The 24,036-nt window shown below is 38.2% G+C and overlaps 1 protein-coding gene across 1 annotated transcript; it reads left to right on the top strand.

Annotated features, from left to right (window-relative positions):
* The first annotated feature begins 156 nt into the window (after positions 1 to 156).
* Positions 157 to 23,293, top strand: tmtc3 (transmembrane O-mannosyltransferase targeting cadherins 3). Its single transcript, XM_088996681.1, has 14 exons — positions 157 to 290; positions 1,208 to 1,421; positions 1,650 to 1,868; positions 3,318 to 3,417; positions 5,070 to 5,185; positions 6,793 to 6,965; positions 10,049 to 10,301; positions 12,559 to 12,707; positions 13,963 to 14,083; positions 14,177 to 14,288; positions 15,592 to 15,695; positions 15,759 to 15,928; positions 16,820 to 17,046; positions 20,873 to 23,293. Exons 2-14 carry the CDS (start codon positions 1,233 to 1,235, stop codon positions 21,670 to 21,672), a joined length of 2,733 nt encoding a protein of 910 aa, XP_088852807.1. The 5' UTR covers positions 157 to 290; positions 1,208 to 1,232; the 3' UTR covers positions 21,673 to 23,293.
* The last annotated feature ends 743 nt before the right edge of the window (positions 23,294 to 24,036 follow it).

Genomic DNA, 24,036 nt, shown 5'->3' with positions numbered 1-24,036 from the left:
TTTTATCTTAACTATAACATAAATTATGTAAAAAACACAAACTCTCAATATTTTCTCATCAATTTTAATCTACATAAGCGAAGTTAACGCAATATATATATATTTTTTTATCTTGAAACCTCTGCCCCGGAAGTTATTGTGTCAAACCGATTCTGCCCGACGCGTGCGCACAACTTGCACACTGCTTGGTGGATTGTGTACCTACTTTTGTCGTTGTTTGTTTCCATTCTGCTAACTTTAGTCGTTTTCCTTCACGTTTTACATTGCGTTCCTATCCCCGAGAGAACACGGTACGTGTTGACACGAATTGCTAATTTTTGTAGAACTTCACATCTTACTACTTCTATTATCTCGCGGCTAACTACTATTAGCTGCGAAACTAACTCATTCGAGCTGTGGGGGGCAAGCTGACATTAAACTGCTTTTTATGAAATAATAGCAAGATAGAATGTGCGATGAATACATGGTTGGTTGAAAAGTGACTTCGAAAACCAAAAACGGTCTTAAGGGGCTCGCTCCAATGGCGATAGTTACACCCTGCTTTTGGGTTTGAAGCCAGCTGTCAGTCAGGTCGCAATTCATGACTGACAACTCCAAATAGTGGATTTAAAAATTCTATGTGTAAACTGTTTTTGCTGTCTTTAATGGTTTATGAGGATGCTGCGACATATCTGGGTTTGATTCTCGGATCCGTGTGCTGCCGTGGTGGTTCTCCATCTACTTTTCGTCTTCCCCTACATTCCTAAAACATGCTTGGCATTGACGAATTCTGATTCATGTTGTATTTGTGGAATCTGCGCTAACTAGCAAAATCCACCTATTTCTATCCTTCATGATGGGGCCATTTTATTATTTGCAGTAGACTGAAACTGCTTGGCAACATCCAAACCCAGAAATCAAGTGTGCCACAATTAGTCGTTACCAGAGGGCTCCTATTCAAATGCATAACCATTTTAAAATGATTCATCTTGTGTTATCTTTTTCTCAGAACAAAATTAATAATTTGCTCGTCGTCACTAAGTTTGCAACATTGATTGCTCTTTTGTAAGTTAGTTTCTTTTTTGACAGCCATGTTGTTTGTCCAACCTGTGGTCAACAAGACGCCAAAAAAATCTGCATTGGATTAAAAAAAATCAACACTGAACTCAAAACAATTGCTAAGATTGATTAATCATCCATCCTAAATCACCCCCTTTTTTTTGCGCAGCGATCCATGACGGCATCGCTGCGGAATGGCTGTCGTGTCGTGGAAAGAGGCTCTGCTGCTTACTGGCCTGGTGTTGGCGTGCTACTGGAACAGTCTGTCGTGCGGCTTTGTATTTGACGATGTTTCAGCCATCCTCGACAACAAAGACCTGCGGCCTACAACGCCTTTAAATAATCTTTTTCTCAATGACTTTTGGGGTACGCCGATGGCCGAGGTATGTCATCGCAAATGTCATTGTGGCTTTTTCAATAGGCAAAGCAAGGAATAATCAATTCAGAGATTTTCTTTAAGATTCTCTGACCCAATCCGACATGAATGTAAATTAGCAGAAGTACTCTGCCAATAAAGGCACCCGAGTCTTAGTTTTTGCAGAACAATACTTTGACTTGTTGAAATGTAAACGACACAAAAATGAATCGAGCCCTTTGTACTCCCATTCCAGGAACGCAGCCACAAATCCTACCGTCCGCTGACGGTGCTCACCTTCCGCCTCAACTATCTGTTGAGCGAGCTGAGCCCGGCCTCCTACCACCTCCTTAATGTTGCTCTACATGCCGCAACTTGCCTGCTCTTCCTGCGCGTGTGCCGCCTCTTCCTGGACCGCACCTCCGGCTTGGTGGCGGCGTTGCTATTTGCCGTGCACCCCATCCACACCGAAGCGGTGAGTGGTATCTTTGCGCTCCCATTTTGTAGTCATGATAAAACAAAGCTTCATGAAGCACTTGTGATGTTTTATTTTACTCTAGATCAGGTGTCAGGAACCTATGGTTCGCGAGCCATATATGGCTCTGTTGATGATTGCATCTGGCTCGCAGCTAAAACTAAATGCATATTCTCGCTTTTTCGCTGTTCATTTCCTGTTTGGGCGGCAGTTGCCGGAAACCGCCATTTTGATTGGATGACCTATGTCGAAACAGGTAAACGCTCCCTTTTAAAAAAGCCTGACAAGTTAAAAAAAAAAAGACGAGTATCGTACACTTCAGGTTGAATGGACGGAAGGATCCGCCTTTGTGGAGAGAAAATGTTCTGATTCTAATTTGCAATGAAACAATACCATGAATGCAACAGTTGAATATCAGTGGCACTTTGACAAGCCCCATGCTAACGTTAGCATCAATATACTTCTGTGAGAGACAGCAGAAAGCAAGCGTGCAAGCTAATGAGCAGTGTGCAGGCCAGCTAGCAGTAACTTTGCAATAAGGACCCGGCAAGTTGACTTTCATTCCGATCGTTTGGCTGGATAGGTAAAAAAAAAAAAACAATCATGAGGAACGGAAAACTATTTATATTAATGGTGAGTATTATCACAGGTATTTTGAATAATATATTCTGACATTTTGTTGAAATCGTGTGTGTGTGTGTGTGTGTGTGTATGTATGTGTGTGTGTGTGTGTGTGTGTGTGTGTGTGTGTGTGTGTGTGTGTGTGTGTGTGTGTGTGTGTGGCTCTCACTGAAAAACATTTCTAAATATTTTACTTTTATGACTCTTGGTCAAAAACGTTATAGTAGAATAGTAATTTGCAGAATGACAGATAGGTACGGGGAGGGGCAAGATTATGGATAGCGTTGAATGTAAAAGCAGAATTTTAAAGTTGATTCTATATTTGACCAGGACCCAGTGGAGCTCTTGGAGGACGGGGGTGATGTGGTAAAAGGATGATGTTCTGGTGATGATCCGGGCTGAAGAATTCTGGATATTACTTAGGAATTACCTTTTTTCTGATAAAAGAAGAGAGTCTAAGGTTTCTAATGCTTTATTGAATGTTTATGTAGTCCTAAAACTCAATATTCTCTGGGTCCTGGAATTCAAGTGACAATGACAAAAACCCTGGCACTAGAGTGGACACATTTTTGCATGTCTGGCAGTGAATGAGTTCATGTGTTTTAATATTACAGTAAAGTCTCGTTATATCGATATTCAAGGGAGTCCGAAAAAATATCGATATAACCGGGACTATCAATATATCTGACCCTGTTTGCATGTAATTTTCTCCGTGCGTGCATAGAAATAGTATCGATATAACCGGGACTATCGATATATCCGATATCGATATAACGAGACTTTACTGTAATTGTATTTATTTATTTTAAACCCACCCACTCCAACCAGGTGACCGGTGTTGTTGGTAGAGCTGAACTCCTGTCGTCAATCTTCCTCCTCGCTGCTTTCTTGGCCTACACCAAATCGACTGGCGCAGACCACTCCATAGGTGACTGTTTTCCCCCTTCCTTGTCTTTTCTCTTTCTTTTGTTCCTTTTTTTTAATTCCCGCGCTATGGCACATCTGCCATGAGGGATCTTCTGAGAAGTTCAAAAACATTGTTTTTTTTTGGGGGGGGGGGGGTATGAAGCATACAGCAATTGGCAACTTTCTAACGCAAGTATGACAATTTAATTCTGTGCTACATTGTGTGACGCGATTAATTTGTTCTGTGACCAAGTTCCTTAATTTATAAAACGTAATAATTTATAAACTTAATTTAGAAAAAATATCGAATCAATTTCACCCATTGAAAGGAATTAAAAAAAAATCATCCATTCCTACAATTTAGCCACAATTTTTTGGGTAGGGGTTGTTTTTTTTTTAATTCAAAGCGTAGATAACAAGTTCTTTTTTGGAAAGTTATTTGAATCACAAACGACAATGTCAAAAAAGGCAGATCATATCGACTATATCTCACTTAGTTAGTAAGCAAGCCTTATTTATATAGCACTTTTCACAGGTAAAACCACAAAGTGCTTCACAAAATTTAAAACAGTCATCATAAAAACAATACACAAAAAGTGCAAGTGGAAAATTATGCATAGAACATAAAGGTTAATCAAACGCCTGTTTAAAGGACAACCGACACCAGTTTTTTGTTTCCTAACTGACATCAGAAAAATGTTTTATAGCTTCTAAAATACCCAAAACACGCAGGTCAAATTTAGTCAAATGCAAAACACCAATAAAAATGACTTAAAGTGTCCCAAAACTACTTCAAAATAACCTTGGAGATGGCGAGTTTCAGAAGGTCCCACCCCCTTGTTTGTGACGTCACGCCAGGACATCATGTCTTGCTCTAGAATCAAAACAATGGCTTCAGATTCGGAGAAGATGCTTTCTTGTTACTCATCCAGTTATGAATATGATTCAAATAGTTCTGTAGAGGAAAGCATAAATGTTTGCAATCCATTAAAGAAGTCCTTCCGTATCAATTCGAGCTGTCGGGACTCCAATTTAGCGTCCCAGAAAATGCACAAGATGGCGCTGAAGCTCCGTTGGAAATGGGCTGATTTGTCTGCTTGGAATTTGTGTCAACGGGTATCAAATAGTAGTCTTGGTGTAAGACACAACGATTCACCATTGCATTATTTATGTGTTTTCCTTCTAATTTCGCCATCAACGCGGATCAACACGAAGGTTTCAGACCAAACAAAGTACCCAAAATGCATTGTTTGTCTCTTTCTCGGTCAGGGGCGTTCCTGACGTCATGTCAGGCATCGTCACCAACTCGAAAACAAGACTTCCTGAATATTCAGCACGAGTCTTAAAACGTAAAATATAGCTATATGCGGTGGAATCTTTGTAAACTATGCTCAGTAGAAGTCATTTGAAGTGATTTTACAAATTATGGACACAACTTGTCCGGAGGCATCGGTTGCCCTTTCATTTGATGCGTTTCTACATTATTGAAATCTGTAACCTCCCTTCCACTAAAAAAAAAAAAAAAAAATCAGATCACAAGTTTACCATCCTAAATCCCAAACAACAAACCTGCACGGTACAAGTGAGATTTATAAAATGGCATCTGACCAGTCGGCGCTAATAACAGCAGTCTATGTCTTCGGTCAGTGCTCAATGTGTGTTCTTGGCTTTTAGTGTGGGCTCCCATCGCTCTGACTGTCGTCCTGGTGGCGGCGGCGACACTGTGCAAAGAGCAGGGAATTACCGTCGTTGGCATCTGCTGCGTGTACGAGGTGTTTGTGGCGCAACGGGTAAGGGAATCAACCCAGTGTATGGATCTGGATTTTTTTTTAAAGTACAGTGATACCTCGGTTTACGAACTTAAATGGTTCCCAGACAGAGTGTGTAAGGCGAAAAGTGTGTATCCCAAAAATTAATTTCCCTTAGGAAACCATTAAAATGAGAATAATCCGTTTCCAGGTCCCCATAAAACATAATTTTTTTACTTTCTAATTTTCTAAGCCTTTTAAAACTACACAAAATATACCTTATTTTATGGAAAATAAATGTGCTATGGTATTATAGTTAAAGAAATAAACTGTACTGTTTAATAAAGTCGTTTTATTTACCTTTGTGACGGTCGTTGATGGCTTGAAGGAATGGAGTGGCCGGTTTCATCAGCATTAAACACTTGATTAGGAACGTAACCTTCTTTCACCATCATGAGGAATGATCCCTTGTAGGTGCTTTCTCTGTGATAATTTTATCTAGTTCCTCATCAATTCTCTTCTGTTTAGTTGGGTTGATAGCTTTTTGCATCAAGTGTACAGATGGCTTGTGCGGGTTATTTGTGGAGCCTGATTGATGGGATATTTTAACCTTGCAGTCTACACTCTGCCTTTGGACGATTGGATTGAATTTGCCTTTATTAGTCTCAAAGTTCAATCAAAGTTGAAACTCTCTCACTGACGTCTGCCTGTCTCTTTAATGTTTAAACCACTCACTGCTGCGTTCTTGGCCAATCACATGGCTTTAACCAAAGACTTGGTGCGAGGAATGGAGGACAAATTTTGTTGTGAGACGAACGGGCTTGTTCGCGAACGAGACACCACTTATTAAGGTAGCTCCGTGTACGAAAAAAGTTTGTATGCCAAGGTAAAGTTTGTATGCCAAGGAAAGTTCGTACGCCAAGGTAAATTTTTCTGAAATTTAATGTTCGTAAACCAAAAAGTTCGTAAGCCAAGGGGTTCGTAAAACGAGGTATCACTGTACCATATTTTCCAGAGCATAAGGCGCACTCACAATGAATGGTGTATTTTCAAACTTTTTCCATATATATTTAATCATATTATATATATATATATATATATTATTAATTATTATAAGGTGCACCTTCTATGAAGGAAAAAAACCTTTTCAAATGTAATATATAAATAGATAAGTTTTCCAAATATAAAGCATACCACGTTATAAGGCGCTACAGCATAGGCTGGGCTTACACACTACTTCTCCAGAGGGAAATGGATTCCGTGGATGCTGACCGTAGTTGCGAGAGCTGTTGTGGCTTCATATTACTTCACATATAAGGCGCACACCTGCCTATAAGGCGCAGGGTCATTTTTTTGAAGAAAATCAAGGCTTTTGGGTGCGCCTTATACACTGGAAAATATGGTATGGTTTTTCTTGCCGAAATATAAATACATTATATTCATATTTTTGATTTTTTTTTTTTTAAAAACATTTTCTAACCTTTAAAAAATGAATAGAGAATTTTAACTGTTCGATATTTATTGACTTGGTACATTTTTATGATTTTAGAATTTATTTAATGTCATTTTATTTCTGATCAACCAGGACGTGTGTTGCGGTTGCAACAAAGCCTTTTTTTTTAAAAAATAAATTCACTCTGATCTCCCAGTTCACCTTACCGGTGCTGTTGGACACACTGAGGCAGGCTTTACGGGGTAAAGGCGCCTTCCCGTATGCCGTCCTCCAGATGTTACTGAAGCTCATCGTGCTGGTCATCAGCACGCTGCTCCTTGTTATCGTTCGTGTCCAGGTCATCCAGTCGCAGCTGCCTGTCTTCACCAGGTAGGCTGGACTCAAACTCTGTGTTTTGCTTTGTTTTTGGAGCCCAAGCACATTTTATATTACACTGCCATGGTCTGTTATACTTGCGTTTTTTTTTTTATTTATCTCATACATTTTTGTTGTTCTCCATTTCAATGCCCAATGGCAGTTCAAGGCTCAGCATCCTTTTCCCGATATAGTACCGATATAGATAGAGAATCAGGTTATTTACTCTACATTAAGATTAATCCACTGGATAGTTTCATGCAGCGATCAGAAGTGGGACTCTGGACTTTTAAATAAAAAGTTAAATAAATAAAAGTATGTCCTTTAATTAGCAGAATTTATATTTTGACCTTGTCGTTTCTCCAGGATTAAAAAAAAGTTTGTGTGGGGGTCAAAATATCCTTTTCAGCAGTGGATCAGGGACGTCTTGGTGGAATGTGCACGTCTACTACAAGCTAAATGTTGAAAGCATGATCGCAGTAGTCACATAAAAAAGCGACAAAAAGGTTTCTATTGTTTATCATGTTAGTGTTATATTGTTGTAAAGACCGTTATTGTGGCATGCGTATGGATTGGATTGGATTAGCCTTTTTTAGTCTCGCAATGGGAACATGTATATTACACAGCAGCAAGGTTATGGAAGGAAAAGGAAAGGAAGAAGTAGAAAAACAAAATACAGGAGCTGCTTGAAAGGCGGCCACTCTCGCGGCGCCATTTTGAAGTCAAAATAACAAAAAAAAAAACAAATAATATGACAGCACCAAGACATAATCATTCCATCTCAGCACTTTCTGCACCCTCTTTGTTGTATGAAGCAGTTCTAGATGAAACAGAAGAGGTCAAAGCATCTTTTTCCCTAGTCTATCAGGGACGCCATGGTGGAATGTGCTCACCTGCTACAAGCTAAATGTTGAAAGCAAACACGAAGCTGTAGCATCCATTGACGAAAATAAATTGTCTCGCATCTCCTGTCCCATGTAAATCCACTTCAATTCCAAGCCGCGACAAACGCATCGGCGCTCTGCGCTAACGCTCTTTTCTTCTCAACGCGGGCTCCTCAGGCTACCAAAAGCCAAAGACAACACAAAAACAAAAAAAAGGAAAGCTCATGAGGGCGCTTGCCGACAGCGACCTACTCGGGCGCCATTGAACTTCTATTTGATTATTTTATTAATTTCAGACTCTGAAATATGTTTTTTTATTTAAAAAAATGAGCGGATCTTCTGTTCCATCCGTCAACGATATGTCACACTTGACGCAGGTCCATCCATTGACGAAAAGAGACTGTAAATCCACTTCAATTCCAAGCTGTGACAATTTGTATTTAGCCAAAATTTGGCGCTTCAAAACATTTATATCCTAATCTCACCATCGCTAGTTGCCCTGAGGTCGAGGGGGTGCAAGTTGCAGACTGTTAATTTGTGCACAAATTGTTCAGTTCCCTCGAGTTCTTCACGATGTGGAAGAATGGGGGGAAAAAACGGCTCCCCGCGACACTTCATTCCTCAAAGAAGACACGGCACATACCACAGCAACAACTTTGGGAAGTGATTCTTTGTAATCGCCTCAAATGTCACGCCGTCTTTCCTGTCTTGGATTGTTGATGCAAACGTTTGTCTGCTACTTTTCCAGCCATCCAAACGACCATCTCAATGACAAAATTCCTCAACAATTAGCCCCACAAGTGCTAAGCCTATAATCCTCAAACTTGCCTCTGGCTTCACTGGGGGTAAGGGGGGGCTAAAATTCCCAGGATAAGCGATACAAGCCATAACACAGGAACATGAGTTAAGAGGGCAGGATTAGGATAAACGCAGCAGTCGCCAAAATATGTTCTTCGAGGCGGGTAGAGTCACAAGTGGGCTCCTGTCTTCTGGCAAGTCATCAAATTTGCCCACCATGCAAAAATGAAAACGGCCAACTTTCTAGTCAATGTGGTTTAATTTTGGCGGCGATCCCCTAAAAATGTAGTATTCGTCGTTTTAAAAGCTTGAGATTGTGTAAGATTCAGAATCGGAAAGAATCAGAAAGCCTTTAATCGTACCACAATGGGAAAAAAACTGCCGTGTTGCTGTGTGAAAGCATCAAAAAAGTTACGCTGGGCTCTGTATCAATGTGAGTTGAAAGGATGTTTTTTTTATTAATAAAAAATGTGGGTATTTGTTTTTAACTCATTTACTGCCATTCACAATTTGGAATTGAAAATATGACGTAGCGCACCATTCCCGAATTTGTTCGGGTTTTGGTTTTTCATGCCAAGGCCTCCGGCAATGTTTTTCACCTTCCACAAGGGGGCAGCATATCCTTTTTTTCATGTTAGCGCTTTGTTCCAGCTTCAGCTGTTGTTCAAGCGCTAAATCATGGGTGTCAAAGTCATTTTTTACCACGAGCCACATTGCATTATGGTTTCCTCTCCGGCGCCGTTATGAATTTGGGAAGCCATTAGAATGCTTCATCCCACTCCCCATATTACATATAGAATGAATAATGAATAACTACATAGCAAACTTGAATTAAAAAATAATGACTGTTATTGTGGTTTACATGGGACAATTTGAAATTTTTGTTGGGACTTTAGCTAGCATCATGAAATTTTACAAGTTAGATTTGCTTTCGCGGGCCGAATTAAATGGTGTGGCGGGCCGGATTTGGCCCCTGGACCTTGACTTTGACACCTGTGTGCTAAATAAAACCAATATGTATGTATTGCATTGTATTTTGTACAGCTGCCCTCATTTCAAGCTCATAACTCCAGACCCATATCATTTAAGAATTAACTCTTTGTCGAATGAAAGAAGAGATTGTAAGGTTTCTAACGCCGTATTGAATGTTTATGTAGTCCTACAACTCAATATTTTGTGGGTCCTGGAATTTTTGTGGCAATGACAAAAAGCGCTGGCGTGGACATACTTTTGGACATGTCTGGCATTGAATGAGTTAAAGAGAAGCCTCAAGGCAGTAATCGTTCCGGAATGTCACACGACAAAGTGAAAAAAGAACAAATATGTGTGGATGTATCTACTTTGCTGTTATGTGTTAAATGCACTTTTCGTCTTCTGCTCCAGAATAATTTTCACAGCACGCGCATCTATTTTCAGATTCGACAACCCGGCAGCCGTCAGTCCGACGCCAACGCGCCAGTTAACTTTCAACTACCTGCTGCCCGTCAACGCGTGGTTGTTGCTCAACCCGTCCGAGTTGTGCTGCGACTGGACCATGGGCACCATTCCCTTGGTGGAATCCGCTCTGGACCAGCGCAACTTGGCCACATTGCTCTTCTACGTCCTTCTGGGTCTACTCGCGTACCGCAGCATCACATGCTCACGCGGCTCGGCTAAGACGGTCGTCATGGTGAGGCAAATTCATCTTCAGTTGAAAACAGGTGTTAGTTTCAAACGTTGATCTTGCATTTTTCATGGTGGTGGCACTTTTGTTGATTCATTTTTTTCCATTGAATCTGCCAATATTTTTTTCTCAGGCATGGCGGATTCTCATAAAAATATTAGAATAATAATGCGTAATATCAGTGTTTGAAATAACGTCTGCCCGGAAGCCCGGGGCGTACAACTTTTACGTCGGGCTTAGAACTTTCAAAACGTCTCGGCCCGGGTGGCCGACAACTTCTCCAAGAAATTTTGTATTTTTTATTTTCAAATGAAACGTTTGTTTTATTTAATAAAGCAAACCGCTACAAGCCACGTGGACTCCTCTTTCTAAGCGTCTGTACGCTTTACAGTCATAGAATCCAAAGCACTAAACAGGCTTCTGATTGGCTGCTGTGCCGAGTATGCAAATTGCCAAACGAACGTTTGTTTGTTTGTCAATTTGTAATTGTATACCGTAACTGTGAAGTGTACTGGAGAGTTTTGAAAGGCGCTTAGAAAGAGCAGTCCATGTGGCTTTTAGCAGACAACACAACGCAAACATTGCCTTGTGCACCATGACGACAAACGACAACTGGAGCAAAGTCTTCCGCAAGGGATATTTACCATAAATTAAACAAGGGAGCATTTGTGGTAGGTACTTCCTTAATAAAAAAAAAAAATCCTTTATACTTCGCAACAATGTTTTTTTTTTTTTTTTTTGCGATTAGTCGTATTATTGTGTTTCAAGTTGTGAAAAAAGGGGAAGGCAACTTTTCAGAGTTGTCTGCCCTGGTGTCCGCTAACTTTTTGTCATGAGTTTCAGACACTGGTAATATATTTAGTAATATTTGTGATTTCAGGATAAGGTTCAGTCAGCCACAGGCAAAGCTTCATTCATTCATTCATTCATTTAGTTATTTATGCATTTATTTATTTATTCATTCATTCATTTTTCTGTCTTACAACTTTTCGTCTAAAAATTGGTTTGCTTGGAAAAAGTAAAGAGTAAAGTGTTTAAAATAGGCGGCCATCTGCATTGAATGTTTTTTTTTTTCATTTTTCTTCACTTTTAATTGCAATTGGCTGCAATCTGATTTGTGTTTAAAATTTTTTTTTTTTTTCAACATGCTTTTCTCAAGCTTTTTTGCACGCCGGAAAATCTGTATCGCTTTCATTGGTCAAAATAAATAAATACATTTGTTTGCTCGGCAAAAGTAAAGAGATGTTTAAAATTGCCGTTCATCTGCATGCCATGATTTTTGTTGTTTTTTTTTCTTCCTTTTTTATTACAATTTACTACAATCTGCTTTATGTTTCCAATTTTTTGTGTGTTCATGCTTTTCTCCTGCTTCTTTGCATGCCGGAAAATCGCTATAATGGTTACAAATAAATAAATACATACATAAAGTATCTAAAAAAATATTGGTTTCCTCGGAAAAAGTAGAGATGTTTATATTCGGCATCCGTATGCATTGAATGTTTTTTTAATTTGGTTGTTTTTTTTCTTCTTCATTTTTAATTGGAATTGACTGCAATCTGCCTTGTGTTTACATTTTTTTTGTCTTCAACATGCTTTTGTCAAGCTTGTTTGCGCGCCGGAAAATCCGTATCGCTTTCATAGGTCAAAATAATTAACTAAATAAATAAAAATCACCGTCCATCTGCATTCAATGATTTTTTTGGGTTGTTGTTTTTTCTTCCTTTTTAATTACAATTTAGTACAATCTGCTCTGTTTCCAATTTTTTTTTTGTGTGTGTTCAACATGCTTTTCTCAAGCTTTTTTGCGCACTGGAAAATCCGTATCGCTTTCATAGGTCAACAATAAATAAATAAACAAATAACTACATCTATCATATCAAAAAATTACATGGTGTGCTAGGAAAAAATTAGACATGTTTGAAATCGGTATCCGAAATACATTTAAAGGACAACCGACGTCGGCGTAATGAGTTATTTTTTATTAGGGCCGTGCTGTATTGAAATCAAAGTATTTTCCGTAACATTAATTTATTTCCCCATTGTGGGACGTATAAAGGTTTTCTGATTCTGATTATCACAGACCACAAATAAAAAAAAGCAAAAGACGACCTTTAGCGATGCACAAAGCGCCGATTTTGGAAATGTCGCCTCACATTTCAATCAAGCGATGGAGAATCAAAATAGAGCAACTCGCACACAATTTCATCGAATGTAGTAATTTATTTTATCTTATTTTTTTCACACATCTCCTGTCTCCTTCCAGGCTTTGTCTCTGATCGTCCTGCCGTTCATTCCTGCATCCAACCTTTTCTTCCCGGTGGGGTTTGTCGTGGCCGAGAGGGTCCTGTATGTCCCCAGCATGGGTTTCTGCGTGCTGGTAGCGCACGGATTCAAGGTCCTCTCGCATAAAGGGTGAGCGGAGGTGACGCTGCATAAAATTGAGCCACGCCTGTAAATACAAAGCCAAAAAAAAGGGACAAATACTTATTTCATGGCGCTGTATAGTCACATCTACATTGGGAAAGGTCATACGGACCATGTGAGCTTTGAACACATGCAGAGCGTGGCGGACAAGATCAAATGACTTGAAAGAAAGACATTGAGCTGACCGTATTTAACTTTTTTTTTTTTTCCTCATCCTAATTCGAAGTGCATTCCATCATTTAAGTCCCCTGTTGTCCGGAATGAAGGGAGCAAGAGCCGTGGCGAGGAAACCTCTAATTTGCCTGATGTGCTTTTGAAAGCAACCTACTGTATTCTGTAGCGCTTTTCTCTTGTCTGTGGAATATTTCCATGAAAGAAAAAAAAATATACAACTTTTTTTTTTTAATCTATATCCTATGGGGAACTAACTTGAGAGGTCACTAAGAATGCACCGTTGTACACTTTTGGTTGGAATCTTACCTCCACTCCCTTTTTTCTAGCTTTATTATGATTACTCTGACCATAATTTACGCACTGTAAGGCCCACCGGATTATAAAGCACACCTTCAATGAATGACAATTTTAAAACAGGATTTTGCCATAATTTTCCTTTTTTGATGTCAAACGCGAAAATAGAAATTTTAGAATAATATAATGTGTGGTATTTTCTGCATTTTTAGGAGCTCAAAAATATCACATAAATAATAATAATATAAATTAAAATATATCAGATTTTCCCAATACAATAAATATTTTCAGAAATTGTCAATCTTCCTTCTTTAAAAAAAATGTTCCCTCAGGATTTTCATGTAATATTTCACCTAAAATTTTTCAGAAATAAACACATTTTGTTTTTCAGACACTAAACACAAAAACATGCAAAAACCAAACAATTTTGCATTTCTAATCATTATGCCAAAAACAGAAAATTATGGCAAAATCGAGAAAGAATTCCACCTGGCTAAGTAATGTTAAGAGATTACACAAATGAAACGCTGTTTTATATATCCGGCATGCATAGCACAGTACTTCTATGGGGGGAAAATGGAGTCAGTAGCTACTGATAATAGTTGCGAGGTTCAATATTACTTAATTTTATAAGGTCTACCGGATTATAATATGAAGGCGTGAATATGAATATGAAGGGTGCATTTTATAGTCTGGAAAGTACTGTAGCTTAGTTCATACCTTTCGTAGAAGGGAAGCTTACCCATGATGAATCATGACTTATTTTCTTCTGAAGGTACCTGAAGAAAATATCCTGGCTGATGATTGGTGTGCTGCTGACAACGCATGCAGTCAAGACGTTCAACAGAAACTGGGACTGGGAATCGGAATATACTTTGTTCATGTCGGCTCTGAAGGTGAAGGGGTTCAAGGGGGGAGTGATAATACTGCCTCGCTTCTTGATTGAACAAAGAGTTTTTGTTTTGTTTTGGATGGTGGGGTTTTCGCAGGTAAATAAGAACAACGCCAAGCTGTGGAATAATGTCGGCCACGCGCTGGAGAACCAGAACGATTACGCTCGAGCGCTGCGCTATTTTCTGCAGGCCACCTCCGTGCAACCTGGTAAGTCTGTTTGTTTTGATGCAAGTGGGGATTCAAATAAAATAATAATGTAAAAAATATCAGTATTCTGCGCTGTACGGTACTTGTGTACAATTCGGTGGATTTATTTCACGTCTCTTGAATTCGTCACAATGAGTAACTTACAAAAATGTCTATCGATCTATTGATCAGTTTGAGGGAGGTTTTTTTACTTTAAAGGACAACCGACGGCACTTTTTTGTTTCCTAACTGACATCAGAAAAATGTTGTATAGCATCTAAAATACCCAAAACACGCAGTATGATATTTTTAGTCAAATGCAAAACACCAATAAAAATGACTTAAAGTGTCCAAAATCTGCAAAACATTGAGCTGCAAATTGGGCAGCCCCCGCCCCCGTCACAGCAAGACGTCTTGCATTGCTGGAGAATCAAAACAATGGCTTCGGATTCGGAGAACATGCTTTCCTGTTACACATCCAGTTATGAATATGATTCAAATAGTTCTGAAGAGGAAAGCATACATGTTTGCAATCGATTAAAGACTATTCCGTGCCATTTTGAGGCAACATTCGAGGGAAATGTATCACCCAAAAAGAGGCAGAAAATGGCATCCTGTGAGGAATTAATCAGCCCCTTTCCACAGGCTGATAAATTCCTTCCATTGAGCTTGGTCGCCCTCTTCTGGCGGCTTTTTGGTACAACACGAGGTTTTCGGACCAAACAAGTGCAGCAAAATACATTGACGTGATGGAAGGACTGCTACAATGTGTTTTTTTTTTCGGTCAGGGGCGTTCCTTAGGTGACGTCACCTACGGACTCGTCACCAACTCAAAAACAAAACTTCCTGAATATTCAGTGCGAGTCTTAAAATGTAAAATATAGCTATATGCAGTGGAATCTTGGTAAAATACGCTCAGTAGAAGTCATTTGAAGCCATTTTACAAATTATGGACAAAACTTGTCCGGAGACGTCGGTTGTTCTTTCAGGGTCATGTTTTTCTTCCTCTTCAAAACATGTCAAGTTCTTGGAAATGTTTCATAGTTCTCTGTATATATAAGCATATATAAGTATAAATGTCATCCGGCCTCCTATTTCAGGCACAGGTCCTTGAAACGTTTTTATCTCCTGTTATGATTGACATATGCATCAATTTTTAAAGTTGTAATCCGAAGTCCTTGACCAATGTGTCTATTTCGAACCCGTCTTCTACACATTGTCGGATTTGTATTCACATTTGGAAGAAGTGTAATTTTGATCCTTGCGAATTATACCACAAAATTTCCTCTCCAACTAAACGCACAATTTATCCCGACCATCCCAGACGACATTGGCGCCCACATGAACGTCGGGAGAACCTACAAGAACTTGAACAAGGCCAAAGAGGCCGAAGATGCTTATTTAGTTGCCAAGTCCCTCATGCCGCAGGTAAGTGACCCGAAGATAAGCGTAGCGCGTCACTCGAATGCAACTCTTGACCTGTCTCCTTAGATTATTCCCGGTAAGAAGTACGCTACGCGTGTGGCCCCAAACCATCTCAACGTCTACATTAACTTGGCCAATCTGATTCGTGCTAACGAGTCCCGGCTGGAGGAAGCCGACCAGCTTTATCGACAGGCCATCAGTATGAGGCCTGACTTCAAGCAAGCGTACATAAGCAGGCAAGTCTTTGCAAGATGGTGGGCCGCCATTTTCTTCTGCTACAAAGCTGTGTCAAACAGTGATGGTGTCTGTTTGAGGGAGGTTTCTTAAGGGGAATGTTTTTCTTGCTCTTAAAAAAAATGTCAAGTTCTTGGAAATGTTTCATAGTTCTCTGTAATTTTTTTTCTCACTCTTGGAATAGGATTTTCTACTAACATTAAAACGACCTATTTTCCCCCAGTATACAATTACCCGAAATTCTAATTTTTTTTCTTCTTCTTCTTCAAAAATAAATAAAACGTAGAAAAAAAGACGTACTTCTGCTTCTTCTTCAAAAATAAACAAATACGTAAACAAATGAACAATTTAGTCAATCAACACATTGATGAGCAAATAAACAAATAGATAAATAAATAAAACAATAAAGAAATAGATAAATAAACCCGTAAATAAAACGACTCACTATATAAATACATTGATAAGCAAATAAATAAACAAACCAATAAATAAACACGGAAAGAAATGACAAACTCACTCAATAAATACAGTGATAAGCAAGCAAATAAATAAATAGATAAACAAACCCAAAAATAAATAGATAAATAATTAAGCATGTCAACAAATAAACAACTCAATAATTAAATCGATAAGCAAACAAATAAATAAATGAACCAATAAATAAACAACTCACTAAATAAATACATTAACAAGCAAGCAAGTAAAACAATAAAAACATAAATAAATAAGCACATAAATAAACACACAGGCAAATAAATACATACTTAAACAAAAATTAAAGAAATACCAAACTTCATTCTTGTAAGATAGTGTTTTTTTTTCAAATTAAACAAAAACAGTTTTTGTTTTTTTGGTGTTTTTGCAAATGAAATGTGCGTTGCATTTGCCGGCAGGGGAGAGCTGCTGCTGAAAATGAACAAGCTGACGGAGGCACGCGACGCGTACCTGCGCGCGTTGGAGCTGGACCGCGCCAACGCCGACCTTTGGTACAACCTGGCCATCGTGCACATCGAGATGAAGGAACCATCGGAGGCGCTGCGCAATTTTGAACAGGCGCTTCAACTCAGCCCACGCCACAAGCTGGCGCTCTTCAATTCCGCTCTCCTCATGCAGGAGTCAGGTGAGAGCTACTTTATTATTTCCCCGCCACCACACTGATGCCTATGCATCTGTGTATTTTACTCATTTAGTTTCGTGTAGTTTGTTCAGCAGAACAGTTTACTATACATCTCTTGGATTAAAAAAAGGCTTACTAAAATTGTAGATTTATTTCCATTGGGCTCATTGATGTTCACCTAATGTCATGGAAATAATATTTGTATTTAAAAAGTTATTATCTCTGTTACCTTGTCGAAGAAAAACCCATGAGATCGAATTTATGAGATTATAGTTACAATTTAAATAGAAAAAAAAGCACATTTTAATCTTGGAAGAATATGAATTGTGTGTGTTTGTATCTGTCGAGCTATCTTGCTTGCTAGCGAGGTAGCTACCCATCTAGCTAGCCATCTAGCTAGCTATCTAGCTAACTATATAAATATAGATAGATTTATATATATAAATATAGATGGATTTATGTATAAATCCATCTATATACATATAAATATAGATATAAATATAGATATAAATAGATATAGATAGATAGATAGATAGCTAGCTATTTAGCTAGTTATATAAATATAGATAGATTTATATATAAATATAGATAGATTTAAATATGTATATCAATATGGATAGATATATATTAGACATAAAGATAGATCTATGTATAAATATCCTTATAAATATAAATATAGATTTATATAGATATACAGATAGTCACACACATACTCTATTATAGACTTGTTCTTGCCGTATAATTTTTTTGTCTGCGACCCTCCACATTTTTTCCCCTGACGACTCAACTGCTGATAGGCACTCTAAACATAAACAAATGACTGAACTGAACTTTTAAAAACAACATAAAAGGGTCTTATGACCACATCCATCCAGCATTAAAAAATCTGAATGGATTTAAACTCGGCAAAATGTTCCATGAAAGCCACCAATCAGAAATATTTTCCCCAAACCATGCCGCCATACCAGAAAAACCAGCAGGCGGCACCACCTCTCGGCCTGCCAAGGCGATCAGGGCGTTGACAGTAATAATGCGGAACGAGCTCGAATGAACTCTGGGTGCACCGTCAGATCTCTGCCTTTTCTCGTTTGACTGACACACACATAAAAAAAAACAACAAGTAAAAACATTTAATCCTCTTTAATCCCTTTGCACGGCAATGCTTTCTGTAAACTGTTGCGCATTGTACAGCGGCGGCGAGCTAATGTCGGCTTACGCCTGCGAAGGACGGATTATTACTCTTGAATTGTATTCAAGCAGCTGCAACAAAAGGGGGAGGGAGATGAGTTATGAAGATGAAAAGCTTGATCTTTTTCCCGCTACCTCCCTCACCTGCAGTTTGCGCAGTCATCCATCAAAGCTGTCACCGAAACATCTGCATCTACCCTGTTTGACAGAACACATTGAATGGCTTCATTCTCTTAACATTCAGATATTGTCTTTATCCAACTCAATGATTTAACACTTTTCCTCACAACTTTACTGGGGCGTTGTCTCCCCCCCCCCAAAAAAAAAATCACACTTGATTTTCACCCCCAAAAAAACAATTCATACAATGACTTTTCTCCGAAGAATTTTTTTTTTTACGGAATGGTGAAACTTTGTAAGATAAAGTTTTTATTTCCTAGAAAAGTCACTTGTGAAAAGATTTTTATTCGAGACAAAAAAAAAAACAGAAAAAAAAGAAAAACATATTGCTAAAATATACATATTTTTTGCCTTCCTTTTTCTCCTTTTCATTTTGGAGAATTTTTTTTCCTAAAAATGTTTTTTTCTCATTTTAATTTTTTTTTATAATTTGCTTACCCCCAAAAACACCTTTTCATATATTTTTTTCCCTTAAAGGACAACCGACACAATTTTTTTGTTTCCTAACTGACATCAGAAAAACGTTGTATAGCATCTAAAATACCCAAAACACGCAGGATGATATTTTTAGTCAAATGCAAAACACCAATAAAAATGACTTAAAGTGTCCCAAAACTACTTCAAAATGACCCCGGAAATGGCGAGTTCCAGAAGGTCCCGCCCCCTTTTTCGTGACGTCACGCCAGGACGTCTTCGCCTTTCTCTCGGGGCATTTTTTTGTCATTTTGTCCATCAGCAATATTCGCATGCTCCAACTAACACCACTTGTGTAACCTTGTGGAAGTGTTGCTTTCGTTTGCATGTTTGTCGTAACGCTCATAACTACAATTGGAACGCCGTCAACTGGCCTATTGTTAGCATTGTTTTCGCGCTCGCTGCCCTGGATGACAAGTCGCATGACAAATGCAAGTTCAATGTAAGGTGGCTGGCATACTCGTCACGTTTTAGTAGCTCAATAGAAATGACTTTCTCACGCTCATTCTGGCCAGATCTGCTTTTGAGAGCTGATGATTTACTCGACCGCAGATAGGACAAGCCTTTATTTGTGCAAAACCAATGGTGACATAACTTCTGGAAGAAAAGAAACATACATGCACACTCCCTTTCATTGTAACAATCGTGGGGTTGTTTTTGTATTTTGTTTTGATTATTATTATTATTATTATTATTATTATTAGTATTATTATATTATTAGTATGACTTATTATTATCAGTGGTAGTAGTACCAGTAGTATTAGTATCATTATTATTACTATCATCAAATATCATTAAATATTATTAGTTTTCTTATTATTATTATTATTATTAGTAGCAGTAGTAGTATTCATATTATTTACTCATAATTATTATGCAATTGTTATTAATTATGAGTATTATTTTTAAATAACATCATTTGTTCTTATTATTATCATTAATTATTGTTAGTGGTAGTAGTAGTAGTAGTAGGATTTATATTATTTACCAATAATTATTATGTAATTGTTACTCATTATGGGTATTATTTTGAAATGATACAATAATAATGTAATTTCTTTTTCTTATTATTCATATCATTATTATTTTTATATTAATAAACTACAATTAGTAATAGTAGGTGGTAGTGTCACAATTATATACATATAATTAGTATGTAATAGTTATTAATCATGAGTATTATTTTAAAATATTTAATACAATCATTTCTTCTATTATTCTTATTTATTATTGTTGTTGTTATTATTATTATTATTATTATTATTATCTCTTGCAGTAGTATTTACTAATAATTATGTAATTGTTATGGATTATGCATAGTATTTGGAATTATGATTATTATTTTATTATTATTATTATTATTATTATTATTATTAATAATAATATTATTAGTAATATTTTCTTTGCTATGAACTAAACATATTTGTTTGAGAGAAAAACCTTCTATGGCCACATATTTCCATTTCATACATATTTCCCAGTCCTCATGTGCTTTGAAATACACATTTTTGGGGGGGAGGTGGTGGCGGGGGTATAAATTTGGCTCAATGCAACAAAATCACTTTTATTTCCCGAAATAAATCACAAGGTTTTCCTTGGCAAACATTTTGATTATTCGTGTTTCAAGGGGCTTTGTAACTTTTTCATATGCCTGTAAAAAAGGGGTTGAAAGGGGATGATTTTATCAAAAGGCTTCACATTACTGTCGTTGTCAGAATACCCAAAAAGTTATTTATCTGCCAGCTATTGTTCCATCACATTTTTTTTTTCTGTCGAGATGGAAGATATACTTTCAAATTGTTCTTATGACAATTCACAACACTTGTCGCTTTCCTTGTGCTCACAACACAAAGCAGTAAATTAAACAAGTGACAGCACATAACCCAAAACATTTCAAGTGGGGTCACTCGGAAGTTAACGTCGCACAGCATAACGCTATGGCCGATGCCTTTTTTTTTTTGTTTTTATCGCCCCCTCCGCTCATCAGGCGAAGCCAAATTCTGGCCCGAGGCCAACCGCCGCTTCCTGGCTTACGTGGAGGAGGAGCCGGATGACGCCAACGGCTACTTCAACTTGGGCATGCTGGCCATGGACGCGGAGGAAAACGCGGCGGCCGAACGCTGGATGCACAAAGCCATCGCGCTACAGTCGGGCTTCCGCTCGGCGCTCTTCAACTTGGCGTTGCTTTACTCGCAGTCGCGTCGCGAGACGGAAGCTCTGCCCGTGCTGGATGAACTACTGCGCCACCATCCGGAACACATCAAGGGCCTGATCCTCAAAGGCGACATCCTCATGAACCACAAAAAGGACAGAGCCGGCGCCAAGGCCTGCTTCCAACGCATTCTGCAAATGGACCCGGGCAACGTGCAGGGCAAGCACAACCTGTGCGTGGTCTACTTTGAAGAACGCGACCTGACCCGGGCCGAGCGTTGCTTGGAAGAGACGTTAGCCATGGCGCCGCACGAGGAGTACGTGCGGCGCCATCTCAACATCGTCCGGGGCAAGATGGCGGCTATGAGCGCGGCCGGGCAGCCCTTAGCGGAGGAGGAAAAGCCCATGACTTCGGCGGCGAGGGAGGAGCAGCAGGAGGAGGAAAGGCGGAGTCCCCGCGGCCAGAAGAATGTGAGGAAATCCTCCGCGCGACCTGATCAATCAAAGTTGGATGGCGGCCAGCCCGACACGCGGACTGCGGCCAAGTCCGCCGAGCATGCGAGCGACATCGAGCAGAAGCGCGCTGCCGCTTTGAAAAGGCTTGAGGAGATTGAGCTCATTTTAAGCGGAAACTGACCACAATCTCTTCTTTTTTTTAAGAGCTGGGACTATTTTTACACGAAAAAAACTGTTTTTTTTTTTTTTTTTTTTTTAGACACAGCCAATTCCAATGAAATTGGGACGTCATGTCCGACACAAATCGAATGTTCGACCTATACGTAAAGGACAACCGACACCTCCGGACAAGTTGTGTCCATCATTTGTAAAATCACTTCAAATGACTTCTACTGAGTGCATTTTATAAAGATTCCACGGCATATAGCTATATTTTACATTTTAAGACTCGCGCTGAATATTCAGGAAGTCTTGTTTTCGAGTTGATGACCATGCCTGACGTGACGTCACGTCAGGAAGGGCCCTGACCGAGAAAGCGACGCACAATGCATTTTGGGTACTTTGTCTGGTCTGAAAACATTGTGTTGATCCGTGTTGATGGCAAAATTAGAATGAAAAACACATAAATAACGTGATGCTGAACCATATAGAAGTGGACCCAAATTCCCATTAGACAAATCAGCCCATTTCCAACAGAGGTTGTAGGTTGAAGGAAAAACATAAATAATGCAATGGTGAATCATTGTGTCTTACACCAAGACTACTATTTGATACCCGTTGACACAAATTCCAAGCAGACAAATCAGCCCATTTCCAACGGAGCTTCAGCGCCATCTTTTGCATTTTCTGGGAGCTACATTGGAGTCCAGACGGCTCGAATTGATACGGAAGGACTTCTTTAATCGATTGCAAACATTTATGCTTTCCTCTTCAGAACTATTTGAATCATATTCAGAACTGGATGAGTAACAAGAAAGCATCTTCTCTGAATCTGAACTCTCTGACGCCATTGTTTTGATTCAGGAGCAAGGCATTTTGTCAAAGTGGTTCCTGACGTGACGTCACGAACTGGGGGCGGGACTTTCTGAAACGCTCCAGTTTTCAGCCCATTAGTGGCAGTTTTGGGACACTTTAAGTCATTTTTATTGGTGTTATGCATTGGACTAAAAATATCAGGCTGCGTGTTTTGGATATTTTAGATGCGATAAAACGTTTTTCTGATGTCAGTTAGGAAACAAAAAAATGGTGTCTGTTGTCCTTTAATCGAATACACCGTAAACAATCATGACCTTAGAATTTGACGGCTGCAACACCTTTCAAAAACTGGTAAAAAATGAATGAAACAATGGGAAAGTTGAGGAATGCTCATCAAACACCAACGTACACACTTGCAAAGAATTTTGGATTTTCTCCAAATATGGTCAATGATTTTTTTTTTCTGGAGAAATCATTGCGTGTAAGCCTTAAAGCTGAAAACAAACACTGATTACCTGTGTTCTCCGATTGCTCAGGTGGCGTTTCATCCCAAATAAATTACTAAATAAGTACATAAATAAACAGATAGATAAATCGATAGATGAAAATAAATGCAAACATTAAAAAATGTAAAGTAAATATAAATAAATAAACAAATGAATAAATAAATTAAAATACATAAACAAATACACAAACAAAAATATACATAGGCAAATATATAAATATGTAAATAGATAAATAAATTAATAATATAATATTAAAAACATTTAAAATAAATGAATGAATAAATAAATAAAAATACAGAAACAAAAACACTTAATTATGTAAATAAATAGATATATAGATGAATAAATAAAAAATATAACATTAAAAATTAATAAATAAATATAGATAAATACAAAATAAATGAATAAATAAAAATACGCACGCACACACACACACACACATATATATGTAAATATATATATATGTAAATACATAGATAAAAAAATGTAATATTAATAAATAAATATGAATACAAACAGAATAAATAAATAAAAATACAAAAACAAAAATATAAATCTGTAAATAAATAGATATATAAATAGATGAGCAGCCATGCAACAATATCTTTTTCGTCGACGCCTCTACTTATTTCATATCAATTCAAAACCATGTTCTGCATGTTATACAAAGACATAGCTTTGTAATAAAAAAGTGAAAGTACTAAACTGACCTGCCTGCAGTCCAGACCTGCCTCCCACTGAAATTGCATGGTACATTTTGAACCGTAAAATACCCCAGTCGGGGTGGTTGCAGCCATAAAATTCTAACGCTATATTTATTGATTCATCTTATCTTTGGGATGTATTCAATTAAATGAGTTGAACACGATTTGCAAACCATCATGTTTTATTTATTTTTTTGGTTGATGCAACAAAACTTCCCAATTTCATTGAAATTAAGTTTGTACTAATAATACTTCCACTCCTGTATTCTTCATCTTTTCGTTCCCCAGACACAGTGCAACCCCGTTCTTAGCCTTACTGCGAATAACTAAAAACTCATAACCGACCCCCCCCCCCCCCC

The sequence above is a fragment of the Hippocampus bargibanti genome, linkage group LG05 (genome assembly GCF_051943395.1).
Source record: "Hippocampus bargibanti isolate YZ-2025 linkage group LG05, ASM5194339v1, whole genome shotgun sequence".
Taxonomy (NCBI): domain Eukaryota; kingdom Metazoa; phylum Chordata; class Actinopteri; order Syngnathiformes; family Syngnathidae; genus Hippocampus; species Hippocampus bargibanti.
This window is presented reverse-complemented; position numbering and strand designations above follow the sequence as displayed.

Excerpts from the sequence above, each read along its gene's own strand:
- tmtc3 (XM_088996681.1), top strand. The coding sequence starts at position 1,233 with ATGGCTGTCGTGTCGTGGAAAGAGGCTCTGCTGCTTACTGGCCTGGTG. Across the intron at positions 5,186-6,792 it reads AGGTGTTTGTGGCGCAACGG|TTCACCTTACCGGTGCTGTT; the intron begins GTAAGGGAATCA and ends CTGATCTCCCAG. Across the intron at positions 15,696-15,758 it reads CCAAGTCCCTCATGCCGCAG|ATTATTCCCGGTAAGAAGTA; the intron begins GTAAGTGACCCG and ends CTGTCTCCTTAG.